This window comes from Sporobolomyces koalae (assembly GCF_050403365.1).
Source record: "Sporobolomyces koalae JCM15063 DNA, S_koalae_JCM15063T_v1_ctg4, whole genome shotgun sequence".
NCBI lineage: Eukaryota > Fungi > Basidiomycota > Microbotryomycetes > Sporidiobolales > Sporidiobolaceae > Sporobolomyces > Sporobolomyces koalae.
In genome coordinates, this window is record NW_027481767.1 from 1 (window position 1) to 14,570 (window position 14,570).

The following is a 14,570-nucleotide window of genomic DNA, read 5'->3' on the forward strand; positions in this document are numbered from 1 at the left end:
AGGCTCGGGCCGCTGACCTTAAAACAAGGATTGCCCGAAGTCGGTGCAAGCTTCGAGCAAGAAAGGGTAGCACGGGGATAAATCGCGGGTGGGCGGGCCGGGCTACACCTCGAGAATCTCCAGTGTCGTTTCAACGCTCCGCATAGTCTACGCTCTCTATACAAACTCTGCGAGCCAGCCTGTGAGCGTCCGGCACAACCCAGCGGCCATGTCTTCCGCAACTACGTATGATCAACTAGCTGCAAGTCTCTACCACGATCCCTCCTCCTACACTGCCCAGCGAGTGCTGACAATAGGGCCCATTCTGCTCACAGGCCGAGCATTCGACCCTGAGTCCGTTCACTCCGTTCCTCGCGCCAGCGAGCCTCCAACCTCTTTCGATCGTGTTCCTCTCTCTCGCATTCATCGCTTCGTTCTACTTCTCAACGTATGCCCAAAAATCCATCCCTAATTCTCTTTCCTATCTACTCTGAACCGCTGACGTTCCTTTCTTCGAATCTCGGAAAAGATTACGGTCGAAACAAAAGTTCCCACTCGCCGAAATCGCAATCGGTACACTAGCTTCAATCTTGGGAGGGTTCGGGATGGTGTTAGGGTTCTGTGCAGTTGGAGTCTGTGTCTGAATCAAACCCTGCCGGAGAAACCCCCTTTCCAATAGATCGGTACTCCCAGTTCCTTCCTTGAATTTTGTTTGTCTTCTCGCGCCCAACTTGTTGTGAATGAATCTGTCTGCAACCCTGATGTACGTGATCCGAATCGGTTCTCAGTCGTTCTTGGTATCGCAACAGCGAGAATCACTCAAAACACGCTTGACCGCGATTGGCCATGACAGAATACATGCAATCAAGAGGTTGCGAAGACGGCTTAAGGATTGCACAGAAGCAACAACGAGGGGAAAACGCCGAAACAAGACACCGAGGCAGAAAGAGAGAGAGAAAAAAAGGGTAAACGATGCTTCGTTGTGTTCACAACATACGGTGTTTAGGACGCGAGAAGAAAGCGAGAGAGAGAGAAAAAGAGAGAGAGGGAAGCTAGGGGTCTTGTAGGAGGAAAGAAGGTAAAACACAAAACCAAGAGCAACGGAAAGAAGAAAAAAATGAGCACAAAGGCAACAAAAGGTTCGAGTTGGAGTTGGTGTGGGCAGGAGGGAGAAGGTTTTTTGGTTGTGACGACAAGGGATGTGTAGTAGTAGTTTTGTTTCGAAACATGTAGCGAGATAGAAGGATATATATGGAGAGCGGGAAACGGCACAAGTTGGTCGTAAACAGAGGGAGAGAGAGAGCCGCGGGAGGAGTGGTCGGCAGGGTTTTTGGGGTTTTCAGACTGTGTTTCTACATGAAGCCGGGGTAGCCACTCGAAGCGGCGATTCCGTGTCCGTGACCAGCAGCGGTACCGGGAGGAGGAGGAGCTTGAGAGTACTCGGCTCCGGCGCCGTTGATGCCGATCGGTCCTCCTTGTCCGGGGAAAGGAGTGAATCCGCCAGCACCGTTCTGCGAACCGTTCTGGTGGTGGTGAGGGGGAGCACCATACGCAGGCGAAGGTCCTCCATGGGGAGGGGGAGGGCCGGCAGGGTAGCCGCCGAGCGTGTTCATGCCAACGTAGGGAGATCCTCGTCCTCCGTACTCGCCACCCATGCCGTGAGGAGGGGGAGGTCCACCATGGTGCATGTTCGGGTGGGGCGACATGTACTGGGGAGGTCCGTGGTGCATGTTGGGAGGCATGCCGTAGAAGTGTCCACCGGCCGGGACGCCGTAGTGACCGTGGTAGCCTCCATGTCGCATGTGGTCGTTCGTCTCGCGCTGGATCTTGGACTGGATGCGCTTGCCGTACGGCGTGTTGCGGATCATCGGGAGGATGGGACGGATCGTCTCGATGAGTTGAGCGCGCTGCGCGGGCTCAGCATAGTCGAGAGCGGTTTGCACGACGTAGTTCGCGAACCTGCATGTCAGACGGCGCGTCAGCGAATGCGATACCAGGGGTGCAGGGTATTCGGACTCACGAGTCTCGGAGAAGACGCTCGAGCCTCTGCTTGACGAGAAGCTCATCGATGATCGCTCGACGACCAGTGGCATCAGCGACACGAATGCACTTCTCGACGACGTTTGAGGAGAACTTTTGAGCCGAGAGGGCCGAGACGTTGCCAAGGAATTGTCGGACGATCGCTTCGATGAAGCGGTTGTCGTTGAGGTCAAGCACGTACTGAACCACGTAGTTACCCTGTCACGTACCGCAAGCAGCTCAAGGGTAAGCTTGCGAGCCAACAACGAGAAAAAAACGATGGGAATATACGTACGAAAGCATCTTGGACGAGAGTGAGCGAGTTGTAGGTGATCTCAGTCACAAGCTGAATACGTTGACTCTCCGACGCATGGTCGATGCAGCGTTGCAGGACGCAACATCCGTGACGGTGAGTCGCGACCTCGATACAGTGCGTCGCAACAGCGTTGTAGATGAATTGGTTGTCTTCAGGAGGGAGGTGGTTGAGGCACTTTTGAATGACGTGGTTTCCGTTGAGATCCTTGATGAGCGTCACGACGTGGAGGTTGAGGGCGAGGATCAAGCTCTGGACTTGGCGTTGGGTCGAGAGGAAGTCGATCATTTTCTGAACGGCACGAGTTCCGTGCATGTTGAGCGAGATCGAGACGAGTTCACCAGCGATCGATTCGATCAGAGCGTCGCGTTGTTCATCGGTCGCGTACTCGAGGAGACGTTGAGCGAGGTAATTGGCGAAAGGATCCGTCATGAGCTCTGCAAAGTGCGGGAAGATCTCGTTGAAGATCATGTCGCGGTGTTCCGGGTTGCCGTCCTCAAGTTTCTTCTGCAGGTAGCGGCAGCCGAATTGATCCTTGCACAGCGGGAGCATGTCGCCCTGGAGGTCTTCGAGCCTAAGTCCCGCGAAGCGGTTCGCGCCCATTCCTCCCGAGTTCCTGTCGCTGCCCGATCCGAACGCACCACTCGCTCCAGCACCATCATAGACAAACGCGTTGGGGTCGTGAACGTATCCACCGGATCCGCCGCCGAGGAAGGGCGCAGCGAGAGGGTTGACAACGTCGGAAGAAGCCGAGGGCGAGAACGCCTTGGTATCGAGGTTGAACTGGTAGAGGATCGGCCAAGTTAGCATACCTTCTAGATACGCTCGGTTGTAAACACTACTCACGTTGGAGAATTGATCATTGAGAGCGTCGATCGATCCGATGCCGTTGGGCTTGCCCGAGCCGGCACGGTCTCCCGCCTTTCCACCGCCGATGGGTCGCGGGCTCGTCGCTCCATTGATTCCGGCGTTGGGAGTAGCAGGGGTCGAGACCGGACCCGACGAGACTGTCGGTTGGCCGCCAGTCGCGAACGATGCGGGCCAGTCGGCACCACGGGACGGAGTCTGGGACAGAGGAGCGAGGTCGAGAGCAGCGGACGAAGCAGAAAGGACTCCCGGTCCAGAACCGTCGCCGCGACGGATGAGCACTGGGAACTTGTCGTCGTCGGTGTTCATCTGCAAGTACTTGCCGCCCCATGCCGAATCTGTACAATCCTGAACGTGAGCAAAAGTGATCGATCGCTCGTTCTGAATCGGGCCCAAGAGTAGCGAGCGTACTCTGAAGGTCGGCGTCGAGTTCATCGTCAAACAAAAACGAGTTGAGCATCGGTTTGCCCTCCTTGTCTGCGACCTGGACCCTGCGTCCTCCTGCCGGTTGAGCATCCTTGTCCTCCTTGCCATCTTTCAACTCTCCCGAGTGACGCCTCGATCCGGGCATGCTCTTGGCGCTGATCGCGTTGGCCGACGAAGCGGCGGCGGCACCGAACGCAGCGAGGTCGTTTCCTGAACGCGAGCGAACGGGTCCAGTCGGCTTCGATGCGCCTCCGTTCGAAGAAGGGGCGGGGGAACCGCCCGTTGCGGCGAGGAGGGCTTGCTCTTCAGCTTGTTGTTGAAGTTCGAGTTGCTTCATCTGTGAGAGCGTCGGGAATTTGGCGACAAGTTCGAATGCGCGCAGAACGATGATCAGCACTCGCTCAGGTCTCGCCATCTTGCGCTTGGAACAAGATGCTGGGCTCACCTGCTCCTCGAATGCCTTCTTCTGCAACTCGCGCTGCCTCTCGTGTTCGAGGCGTTTTTGTTCGAGCTTCTGTGCGGCGCGCGACGGAGCGACATGGGTTTGTCAGGCGGACGAGTCGAGTGCATGAGCAGGTGCACAGGCGAGGATCGCGGGCAAGGAGGGTGCAATAGACACTAGTCAGCGATCTGAGCCAATCGACACACGACAGGCCTCGTCTCCACTCACCGCGGCAGCATCCGAAGACGACTAGATCCGAAGAGCAATTGGTCCACAAGATAGGAGAGTCAGCCAACGAGCGTTAGGTGAACGCGAGTGCACGCTCCGACGAGTGCCAGAAAAGATTCCCGTCACAAACGAAGGAGCGAAGCGAGGCAAGGTAGGACTCACGGCGTGATCGTGCGACTCGCCCAGTCCGTTCTGTTCTGACTTGGTCGAAGCCGAGTCGGGCGCGTCAGACTGTTGCTGGCGGAGCTGAGGGAGCGAAGCTGCGAGCTTTGGCGGGAATTCGTCCCCGTTGGCGGACGAACCGGCCGAGGAGGGCGCCGACGTGGAAGAAGGTGCCATCTAGCGCAGTCCAACAGCGAGTCAGCACGCGTCCGAGTCGAGGGGCGACTGCGAGGTTGAACCGAATTGGGAAAAAAGTGAGAGCCGCGCCTCGAAGATCAACTCGCTCCAACCCAAACCTCGTCTCGCCTCGTCTCCAGGGGGAAAGCAGAGAGAGGGGAGGGACTCACGAGTGGGCGGGGTAAACAGTAGACTCTAACGTATGGTCAGACACAATAGGACAACAACACAATCGGGCACGACCACACCACTGAAGAGGACCACGCAGACTAACCGTTCAAACGTTTCTCACTCATTCTCATCTCGTCAACATCTCGATTTTCTCGGACTTGTCGCAGCGCATTCGCTCACATCGAATCTCGCTATCTACAGCAACCACACTTGTGCTTCATATTCACTGCTGAACCCGCCGGCTTCCGAAATATCGACTTGTGAGTATTCCAAACAAAAAACACAAAACCAAGACATCCGAGTGAAAGCAAGTCAACAACAAGGGGAAAGCGAGAGAGACAGGAAAAAAGGGTCCGTGAGTCTTGACTGAAAGGAGAGCAAATCTATGAAATCGTGGGATGTGATGCATTCGAACCATTCCTCGCCCTTCTTCTCCCAGCAACGTACTTGGCAAACCTACTCCTCAACCCGTTCGTTTCGGCGAGAGTGTCTCCGTGGTTGGAACCTCTTGCGGTCTCGCTCGAATCCATCGTTGTCAAGAGGTGTTGAGAGTTGCTCCTCGTGCGTCGGATTCGATCAGCGATCGAGGAAGCCGCAGGTGGAGTTGTCGCGCTTGTCGTCGTCGTTGTTGCTGTCGGACCCGAGGGAGAGTTGCGATTGAGCAAACCCCTCAAGTGCCTCACGACTCGCTCTTCCTCGTGTCTCTCCCTCTCACGTTCTCGCGCCTCCCTGTCTTCCGTCCCTGCGTCGACCTCTTCTCCTCGCGTGGCTGTTGGTCCTTCCCTCGTCGTTGTTGTTGACAGTGCTCCGCTCGGTTCGATCCGATCTTGACCGAGGTCGAGTCGACACAAGGGACACAACCTCGACACGCCGAGCAACCAAGGGTCGATACACTCGACGTGGAACTGATGGCGACCGTCACACGGCAAGATTCGAATCGAATCACCCGTCTCGAAGTCGCACACGCAAATCGGACACGAGGACTGAGTGTCGTCGGACGCAGGAGTTGGGCCCGTCGTCGTCGGCGACGTCACGGGCACGGGCACGAGGGACGTGGTAGGCTTCGACTGCACGTGCGCGTCGGAAGGGGCAGGCGGCACACCGACAACCGCCAAGTGGCCGATAGAGAGATCGTTCGAAGCACCGATAGACTGGGATGGAACGGAAACTGCCGAGTGGAAAGAATGGGTAGACATGCTGCGTCGCACATGACGGTCGTCGCGAGAGGTGGACGACGCAATCTCCTCCTCGTCGTCATCTGATCGACGCGTGTAAGGCGTCGCAGTCGACGGCGATGTAGCCGAGAGCACGGGCGCCAGTTGTGTGAGCTCCAACGCTTCGTCCTGCCCGTCCTTGAGTTCCTTGTGACTGTCGCCATCCCTACCTGCACCTTCTTCGTCCGGTCTCGCATCATACGCTCCTCCACCACCTCCGAATCTGACGATCGGGAACGTATCGAGGACGGCTCTCGCGAGACCTTGTGCCCGGTTCTGCGGTCCTGCTCCCGCGCCTCTCTCGCCTCTCGATCCTCCACCGGGAGCGTTCCGGTAGTTGCCGTACCCGAAACCGGTGCGCGGTCCGTAGCGCTCGGGATGCCTGATCGCCCTGATCGCTCCACACAGGATGACCACAAAGAACAGAAAGGTGACTGTCAAAGCCACGCAGCAGAACGCCGATTTGTCAATTCACTGCCTCGGAAGAGTCGAGAGTATATGAGGAAGAAGAAAGAAAAAGAGGCTCACCGACTCCAGTGATCGAGTAGAGGATGATCATGGCGAGCCCCGTGCTAGGTCCGTCGTTCTTGTTGTTGTTCTGGTTCGAAGTGGGTGCGGCAGAACTGTTCAAACCCCCAACAGTCAAGTTGCGTGCGGCGACGACCGCGCCGAGGTAATTGATCGCCACGGTCGGGCTCGGCACCGCCCTCGTTGTAGAAGTGCGAGAGGGACGATTTGAAGTGCTTGCAGCGGCAGCTCGAGAGGTCTCGGCGTTGGGCGCTGTCGTAGTAGCTGCTTGTCGTTTCACCGCTCTCCTCATACCAGTCGTAGACGACGTAGCGGTGGGTATGACACTCGAATCGGTCGAAGAGTCGGTCTGTGTATCCGAGGTTGAAGTCGCGGATGGCATAGATGCATCGGCTTCTTCGGTGCTTGAAATGTTGACGGGAATATTGCCGACGACTGAGAGTGCGTTGTTGGCCAGAAGCGCTTCGATGAGCGTGGCAGAGCTATTCAGTGCTTCCGAGTTGTACTGCCAGGCGGAGGAGTTGACGTTCCTACAAGCCGAATGTCTTTACGGTCAGACCTAATGCTTGTACGCAAGCGGATCTGCTGGTACGTACCCAAACTGGCTTTCGATGATGCGAGCGTTCTGGAGAGAGGTCGTCGCGTAGACGTCGAGCACTTTCTCGTAATCGTTCAGGTACTCCGAGTTGATCATGCAGCCCTGTGTGCTCGTTTCGTCAGCGATTGATCCGAGGTATGTTCTCAAGCTAAAGAAAGAAAGAAAGGCCTACCTGCGCGGTGAGCGAGTAGAGTACGGCTGCCTGTGCGCCCAAGTCGCGACAGATTGTAAAGATGTCATCGACGTCCGAGTACGAGGTGCCGTTCGTGTCACAATTGATCATGGCGAGCCAAGGTACTGCGGCTGGGGGTTGGGCTCTCAGCGTTTCGTCAAAGTGCAGCAACACTCCCTGGAATACGATTCATTCAGCTCGGGTTCAGATGTTCGTTCAGTGAAAGCGACCGTGACTACCTTTGAGTATCGAGTCCACGGGATGATAGTGGTTGTGTTGGTGTAGTTGCCGTCATCGCCAAAGCCTTCTGCGAGCAACTGGCGTGCGACATCGGCACTGCACGGAGGTTCCGGGATCCGAGGATCGAGGTCAGTTCAGACGCCGTCCTCGCGTTCTCGAAAGCGAAAGACTGACGTGAAGACGGAGAAAGGCCCGTTGTAGTACGCGAGGTGCAAGAGATCGTCTGACCGCGCGAGAGTCGAGGTGTCGTTGGTCGGGAGCGCGGGAATGTATGCGCGAACCTGTCGCGAGCTCGACGCCACAAGCGCACCCAAGCCAAGCAGACTCCGCCAGGCCACCATACTGCGTCCTCTAGAGAATCGTTCGCAGAGCGTTCAAGGCGTGGAAGGCGCGAACGAGACGCCGAGCCGGGGCTGCGGCTGTTGCACGCTGGTTCCGATCGAGACGCTTGTTCTGTCGGAGCTCTTCTGTCGAGACTGTTGGCGAATTGACGTGCGGCTTCGTAGCGTAGATGATTCGAGAGCACTGGCGAGTCAAGGGTAGGCTTAGTTAGCGGCCGCGCCGATTATTGCGAATTCATTTTGGAAGGTTCGGAATTGATTCGCCGCAGCTCCACACGCGTTCGATTACTCCCTCGTGAAACCATGTCGAACATCAGGTGCGCAACATCTGCGCGGTCCCGTGCATGCCTCGAATACGCGCAGGTCTCTTAGCGACTGACCCAAACTGACTCGAGTTCCGAGCTCTGTAGCGATCCTCTCCCGCGACCTTACTTCCTGTTCTTCTCGATCCTCGAACCCGCCCTGACCTACATTGGCGCCGCGTATGCCGTCCTGACGCCATCCAGCTACTTCTCTGATCTGTTCCCACTGTCGCTCGCGCCGCGTGCTCTCGTGCCACTGCATCCAGCCGCCGTCATGGCCACACGCCAGCTCGGCAGTTGCTTCTTCCTGTTTGCTCTCATGGGCTCCTTCCTCCTGCCTCGCATGCGAACCGTCCTGAAAGCCCACCCGCATCAACTCGAACGCTTGGTTGAAACCTATCTCGCGTGCCTCGCCGCCGCGGATCTTACCGTAAGCTTCTCACTTCTCGACGCTCGTATCGCCTTCTGCTGATGTCTCCTTTCGTCTCAGCACATCGGGTTCACATTGTTCGACCTCGGATTCGAAGGGAGCTCGAAACCTTTTGTGCATTGGAACCAGCTCGTGATTGGCAACGTCGTCATCACGATCGGGCTCTTCGTTGTGCGCATGATGTGGTTTGCCAAAGTCGGGCGGAGTTCGAGCGCGCGAGCGTCTCGGGCGACACTGGGAATCAAGTCGAAATAGAAAATGCAAGTTGCTGTACACATGAGGCAATCGACGTGCTACTCTTTGGGACCCTTGGCTCCCCAGAAAGCGATTCTCGCGGCCGATTTGGAGTCTTTCGTCTTCTTCTTCTTGCTCGGAGGCCCCTCCTTGCGTCCGCCTTTCGTCGCTGCGGTCGTCGAAGCGGCAGCCGTTGCTGCTCCGTTGATCTGTAGCCGTGACGTTATGTTCGAAGGCACGAGACTCTGCATCACCTCGTCGCTCGAAGAGTTCTCGCTATCGTCGTCCTCTTCCGAATGTTGCGCCGAATCGAATCGCACAAAGTCTCCTCCTCCTCCACCTAGCACGACGTCGTCATCGTCGTTGTCGCCTTGTGCGGAACTGTCGGGTCCAGCATCGTCGTCATCGCTCGAATCGGACGAAGCCTGAGAGGTGTACTGCACGACAGGTCGAGGTGAAGTTGCCCGGTTCTTCTTCGAGGCAGCCGAAGGGACGCCGAGCGAGTACCTCGATTCTTCCTCTTCCTCTTCGTTGTCTACCGGCGCAGATCGAGATCGAGATCGAGCGCTGAACTCGCTGTCCTCGTCAGGTCCGGCCAAACCTTTCAATGACGCTGCCGCAGCTTTCGCCGCTTCGACCGCACTCGAATCCGTCTTGCTCGTGACGGGTTCGGCTCGGACCTGCTCGTCATCGTCGTGTTCGTCGGCCGCCAATTTCCGCTTCTTGTCCTTCTTCCTCTGCGCCTTCTTCTCCTTCTCTTCCATCCTTCGTTCGAGTTTCGCGATCGTGCGTTCGCGCTTCTCCCGATCTCGCTCTTCCTTGCGAAGCTTCTTGAGCGCCTTGCCCGACATGCCTTCTCCTTCGGTACCACTCGAACCCGAGATGCGTTCGAGAATGCGCTGCAAGACTCCATCGTCCCACAGTCTCAGGTTTGTCCTCCTCGCATCGACTCCCGCTCGCGTCATGCCGACGATCGAACCGAGTAAAGACCTCGTGCCGGAAGACGGCGGGTCCGAGTCGGCGTTGGGTAGCGATTCGGTCGAGAGTGGGATCAGGCTCGGATTGCGTTTCGCCGACAGGTGCGACTGACGTTGCAAGAGGGTTGCCGAGAGTGTGTCGAACCCTCCAGCGAGCGTCTGTCGAACTCGAATAATGTTGTGACTGCCACCCGACACGTCGTTCGAAGGATCGTTCGGATCTTCGATCGAGAGCAGGTACGGTTGATTCGAGCGGAACCACCCTTTGTCGTGCTTGTTGAAGTACCCACCACGCGCTTTGAGGGTGATACCCGTCTCGTCAAAGTTGAAGTGTTTGCCGTAGTACTCGAGGAACTCGAGGAACAACAATCCGACATTGCGTGCCGGTTGTATCTGTGCAGATTGAATCTTGGGATGCAGCTGGAGATGAATCCTCACCTCATGTCAGCTAGTGGACATTTTCGAGTGAAGCAGACTGTTTCGATCCTGACCTGGAGGAATGAAATGACGAGACAAATGATCGAGTAACTGCCGAGTCCACCCGTGAACACTTCGTTCATGCCTCGTTGCGCGAGAAACGCTTTCACGAGCAAGACCAGACTTCTCGCGACTCCATGATCGACCGTTGCGACCTGTTCGTCTTGTTCAGGTCTAGGTTCCTTCTCTTTCCCTTTCTTGGTAGTCGAATCGGTGTTCGCATTCGAAGAGGACCCTTTGATCGAGATTCCATTTGCTGTTGCTCCCGGTTCGACATACCCTTCCTCCCGAAACGCAAAGTCTTCCAACATGCCCCGCACGCGCACGGCCGCGTCGACACCGTTCTTCTGGTTCACGCTCAAGTCGACGGCGAACCCTCCGTACCGAGTGGTGAACTTGACGATCGGAACTCGAGCTTTCGCAATCACGACGAGTGACGACGGTTGAGCGATTGACGAGGTCAATAGGAGCGAGGCGAGGCGATGTAGGAGCGACGAAGAAGGTTTGAGCGGAGGGGAGGGCATCGATGGACACAGAACAACCAGATCAATGTCGCTGCAAGAAAGATGCGCGTCAGGGAAGTCTCAGGGCGAATGGGAAGAAGGAGGAGAGGCGAGACGCACCCTCCCGGGAGGTACAAGCCCGTGCCGACCGATCCGAAACATTGCACGTCGGCGTCTGCGTACTTGCTCTTGATTGTTCTGCGGATGATCTCGATTGTGTACATGCGCAACTCGTGCTCGATCGGGGTTGGCGAGATGTACGAAACGAACGATTTCGCTTCCGCGTTCAGTCTGTAGCCGATGAGGGGTGAGCGTGTACTCGTGTCCAGAAACAAGATTGATTGACTCACTGGGCGGTAGCGTTGTCGTACTTGGACCAACGCACGCCCGGGTCCTCGCACCACGGTGTGCTACGCTCTTTCTCGCGCTTGCGGAGTTGCCTCGTGCCCTGCTCTTGCCGGTCATCGTCGTCGTGATTCTGGTGCTTCCTCTTGGCGCCTCCCGGTCCAGACCGATGGTCTCGCGACGCAGGAGCCGAGTCTTCTGGATCGCTAAAGTCGAATCCGATGAAATCCTCTTGCTGCTCGAACTGAATCCGGTTCGGGTCTGCAGTCGGGGTCGCAGCAGCTCCTGAGACCGCATCTTGTGCGTTCTTTGTCGAGGGTGTCATCGACGCGGGTGCAGCTGATGGAGCGTAGCGAGACGAGGACGGGCCGGGTACAGGCTCGGGGTCCGGAGATCGCTTGCGTCGTTTGTAGTTGCCCTTTTTGACTGAGGCCATGACGTGCTGCTTCAGAGGTGGTAGACTCGCGAGAAAGTGATCGAGTCGGGGGAGGTGCGGCTGTCGATCTGCATGCATTTGCTCTCGTCCTTCTCTCGCTTCCGTATCGCCTCCATCTCGACAAACAATATGGGGCTTTTCACTTCTTGCTGGCCTGGATCGGCTCCCTCTTCGACAACCTCTTTCGCTGAGCTGCTACACGAAAAGGACCCAGAGAAGGGCACCACGCGGCTGACGGTCGAGGCGCATGATTCAACCGCCAACCTCGAGCACCTGCGCGCAAAGTTGCGCGAACAGCGACTCGATGCATAGCAAGTCCTGTTCACACACCATACTTGCGCTACAATGACAGCTGACCTTTGTCCTCGCTCTCAGCGTGATCCCGACAGCTGACGCGCACAACTCCGAGTCGGTTCCACACTCGCCCCCATACTTGTCTGCTTTGGTTCTCGACCCTGACCTGTCTCGCGCCACTGCAGATACGTCGGCGAATGCGATAAACGCCGGGCTTGGATCTCTGGGTAGGTGGAACCCCACTCCCCTGTTTGCCCGCACGTGACATTCCTCGCTCAGACCGCGGACCGCGTGCAACAGTTTCAACGGGTCAGCAGGAACCGCCATCGTGACGCTCACTGAAGCTCACCTGTTCACCGACAGCAAGTGACCATTCTGACCCTGGGAAACTGTCTCGACCGTGCTGAACTTAGAGACCATATACAGGTCGCTACTGGACCCAAGCGCAAAACCAGATCGATTCGAACTGGACTTTGCACAAAGTCGGCGAGTCGGATTCGGTCAAGAATTGGGATGCGTGGCTTCTCGAGGTGAGGCGATCCAAAATGTCATGTCTGCGCTCGAGCAAACACACCTGACATCGGAATCCCCCTTCAATCCGAAAGCTACCCCGAGACACTCGAGTCGGAATTGATCCGTCCGTGCTCGACTATGGTCTGTCGCTGCTATCGTGAATGATCTTTATAACAAAGCTCCAGCTTGCTGAGGCTTCCGTTGTTCGCGTAGGTACTGGCAAGAGTCTCTCTGATCGTCTCGCTTCCAAGTCGATCCCGCTCGTGTTTCCACCCACCGCCAATCTAGTCGACGAGATCTGGACTTCGAGACCTCCTCGCTCCCATGCCGAGATTGAACTGCACCCGCTCAAGTTCACCGGTCTCGACGCCAGGACGAAACTGTCGAACCTGCGTACTTGGCTCGATGCAAACTACGCCGGTCAGTCTGAACGAGTCAGCTACCTCGTCACCACCCTGAGTCCACTCGCGTGGTTGTTGAACCTGCGAGGCCACGACATCGAGTTCAACCCCATGTTTTACGGTTACGCGCTCATCGAACAGGAGCGGGTCACCTTGTGGGTTCAAGATCAAGCGGTCACGCCGACTCTGCGAACCGAAATCGAGGAGAGGCTCGGAGGCACGATTGCCAAATACGAAAGCGTAATTGACGACCTGAAACAGGTCGAGGGAAAAGTCGTCGTCGACCCCAAGGTCAACTTTGAGATCATCCGAGCTCTTGGCGAAGTGAGTTTCACCTTGCTGACACTTCTTCCCGATAATCGGATTGAACCTAAACTGTTCTTTGTCACTTCTCAGGATCGAACCATTCTTGTCAAACAGTCTCCGATCGAGACAGCTCAAGCGATCAAGAATCCGGTCGAGATTCAAGGACTCCGCAACGCCTACCTGCGGGACGGAGTTGCGTGGACTCGATGGGCTGCGTGGTTGGAACAAGAAATGTCGCTCAACCGCAAGACCAAGAAGGGCAGCCGAATCACCGAGTGGCAAGCCGCTGAGAAATTGACCGAGTTCCGGAAACAGAATGAACACTTTGCGGGCGTAGGCTGCTATCCCCGTCTTCCTCTTGCTTCATGTCCGCTCGGATCCCTGACATTGCCTTGCTCTAGCTTGCGTACGACAACATTTCGGCAACGGGTGAGAACGCCGCCTTGCCTCACTACGCCCCTACCGCTTCCGCATCTCTCCCGATCGCGTACGACAGTCCCTACTTGAACGATTCGGGAGCTCAGTACCTCGACGGTACGATCGACACGACCCGTACGGTTCACTTTGGTCGTCCAACGCGAGAACACCGACATGCGTTCACGAGGGTCTTGCAAGGCCACGCCCGAGTCGATCGAGTCGTGTTCCCAGCAGGAACGACCGGAGCTGCGATCGAAGTGTTGGCGAGAGAACCTTTGTGGTCGGAAGGCATGAACTAGTAAAGCGAACCATTGCCCCGTCCCCCCTTTTGAGGCTTACAACGCTTGGCTGATCGATTTCTCGTTTGTAAATAGCAATCATGGAACGGGACATGGGGTAGGATCGTACTTGTCGGTGCACGAGGTCCAGGTTGGACTGTCTGGAACTTCTCTCGCCTATTTCAGTCAGTCCAAGACGGGTTTTTTTTCTCTCTCATGAATGCGCTCAAACCAGTACTCACTCCGATTGCATTGTGATCGCTTTAAAAGACACACCGTTCGTTGAAGGTCACGTCACCTCGAACGAACCAGCGTACTACGAGACGGGCAGCTACGGGATCCGGATCGAGAGCGTCGTGGGAGTTCGAGAGGTCCAAACGAGGAGGCAGTTTGGAGACAAGAAATGGTACGGGTTCGAACGGTTCACGACGGTCCGTATTCTTCCTACTGCTGTCGCAATCTTTTCGGAAAGCCCAATACTTATCTTTGCGGGAGAGAATCGTAGGTCCCGATTCAAACGAGCATGGTTGATTTCAGTCTATTGTCAAAGGAAGAGAAGCGGTGGTTGAAGGAGCACAACGAGACGTGCAAGGAGAAACTGATCCCTCTGTTGAAGCACGACAAGAGGGCGATCAAATGGCTTCAACGCCAGTAACGTCAATATAGTATATTGAAGGTCTACCCGTTATGGTACTGTCCTTTTCTTTGTGGATTTATGTACAACTATTTTGAAAACTCTTTTTGTTAAGATATCTGGGAGATTACGACAACAAGTTTTGT

At 56.3% G+C, this 14,570-nt stretch overlaps 6 protein-coding genes across 6 annotated transcripts; 3 read left to right on the forward strand and 3 right to left on the reverse strand.

Annotated features, from left to right (window-relative positions):
- Nucleotides 1–314: 314 nt before the first annotated feature.
- Nucleotides 315–623, forward strand: JCM15063_000188 (OST5 family protein; the record flags this gene model as incomplete). Its single annotated transcript, XM_076676306.1, has 2 exons — nt 315–427; nt 509–623. Coding segments are annotated over 2 exons (228 nt in total), but the record flags the coding sequence as incomplete, so codon positions are not given.
- Nucleotides 624–1,331: 708 nt separating this feature from the next.
- Nucleotides 1,332–4,613, reverse strand: JCM15063_000189 (uncharacterized protein; the record flags this gene model as incomplete). The annotated part of the gene is made up of 7 exons (XM_076676307.1): nt 1,332–1,938; nt 2,000–2,217; nt 2,294–3,094; nt 3,158–3,516; nt 3,590–3,941; nt 4,050–4,118; nt 4,437–4,613. The coding sequence occupies 7 exons, from the start codon at nt 4,611–4,613 to the stop codon at nt 1,332–1,334; spliced, it is 2,583 nt and encodes an 860-aa protein (XP_076536288.1).
- Nucleotides 4,614–5,167: 554 nt separating this feature from the next.
- JCM15063_000190 (uncharacterized protein) lies at nt 5,168–7,877 on the reverse strand (the record flags this gene model as incomplete). Its single annotated transcript, XM_076676308.1, has 6 exons — nt 5,168–6,432; nt 6,527–7,056; nt 7,123–7,226; nt 7,297–7,473; nt 7,536–7,632; nt 7,711–7,877. 6 exons carry the CDS (start codon nt 7,875–7,877, stop codon nt 5,168–5,170), a joined length of 2,340 nt encoding a protein of 779 aa, XP_076536289.1.
- Nucleotides 7,878–8,180: 303 nt separating this feature from the next.
- JCM15063_000191 (uncharacterized protein) lies at nt 8,181–8,864 on the forward strand (the record flags this gene model as incomplete). Its single annotated transcript, XM_076676309.1, has 3 exons — nt 8,181–8,194; nt 8,288–8,609; nt 8,670–8,864. The coding sequence occupies 3 exons, from the start codon at nt 8,181–8,183 to the stop codon at nt 8,862–8,864; spliced, it is 531 nt and encodes a 176-aa protein (XP_076536290.1).
- Nucleotides 8,865–8,902: 38 nt separating this feature from the next.
- On the reverse strand, nt 8,903–11,581 carry JCM15063_000192 (uncharacterized protein; the record flags this gene model as incomplete). Its single annotated transcript, XM_076676310.1, has 4 exons — nt 8,903–10,240; nt 10,312–10,852; nt 10,921–11,091; nt 11,151–11,581. The coding sequence occupies 4 exons, from the start codon at nt 11,579–11,581 to the stop codon at nt 8,903–8,905; spliced, it is 2,481 nt and encodes an 826-aa protein (XP_076536291.1).
- Nucleotides 11,582–11,710: 129 nt separating this feature from the next.
- Nucleotides 11,711–14,445, forward strand: JCM15063_000193 (uncharacterized protein; the record flags this gene model as incomplete). Its single annotated transcript, XM_076676311.1, has 12 exons — nt 11,711–11,865; nt 11,957–11,989; nt 12,061–12,102; nt 12,176–12,237; nt 12,302–12,405; nt 12,481–12,529; nt 12,602–13,113; nt 13,186–13,428; nt 13,497–13,810; nt 13,887–13,975; nt 14,061–14,221; nt 14,296–14,445. 12 exons carry the CDS (start codon nt 11,711–11,713, stop codon nt 14,443–14,445), a joined length of 1,914 nt encoding a protein of 637 aa, XP_076536292.1.
- Nucleotides 14,446–14,570: the final 125 nt, after the last annotated feature.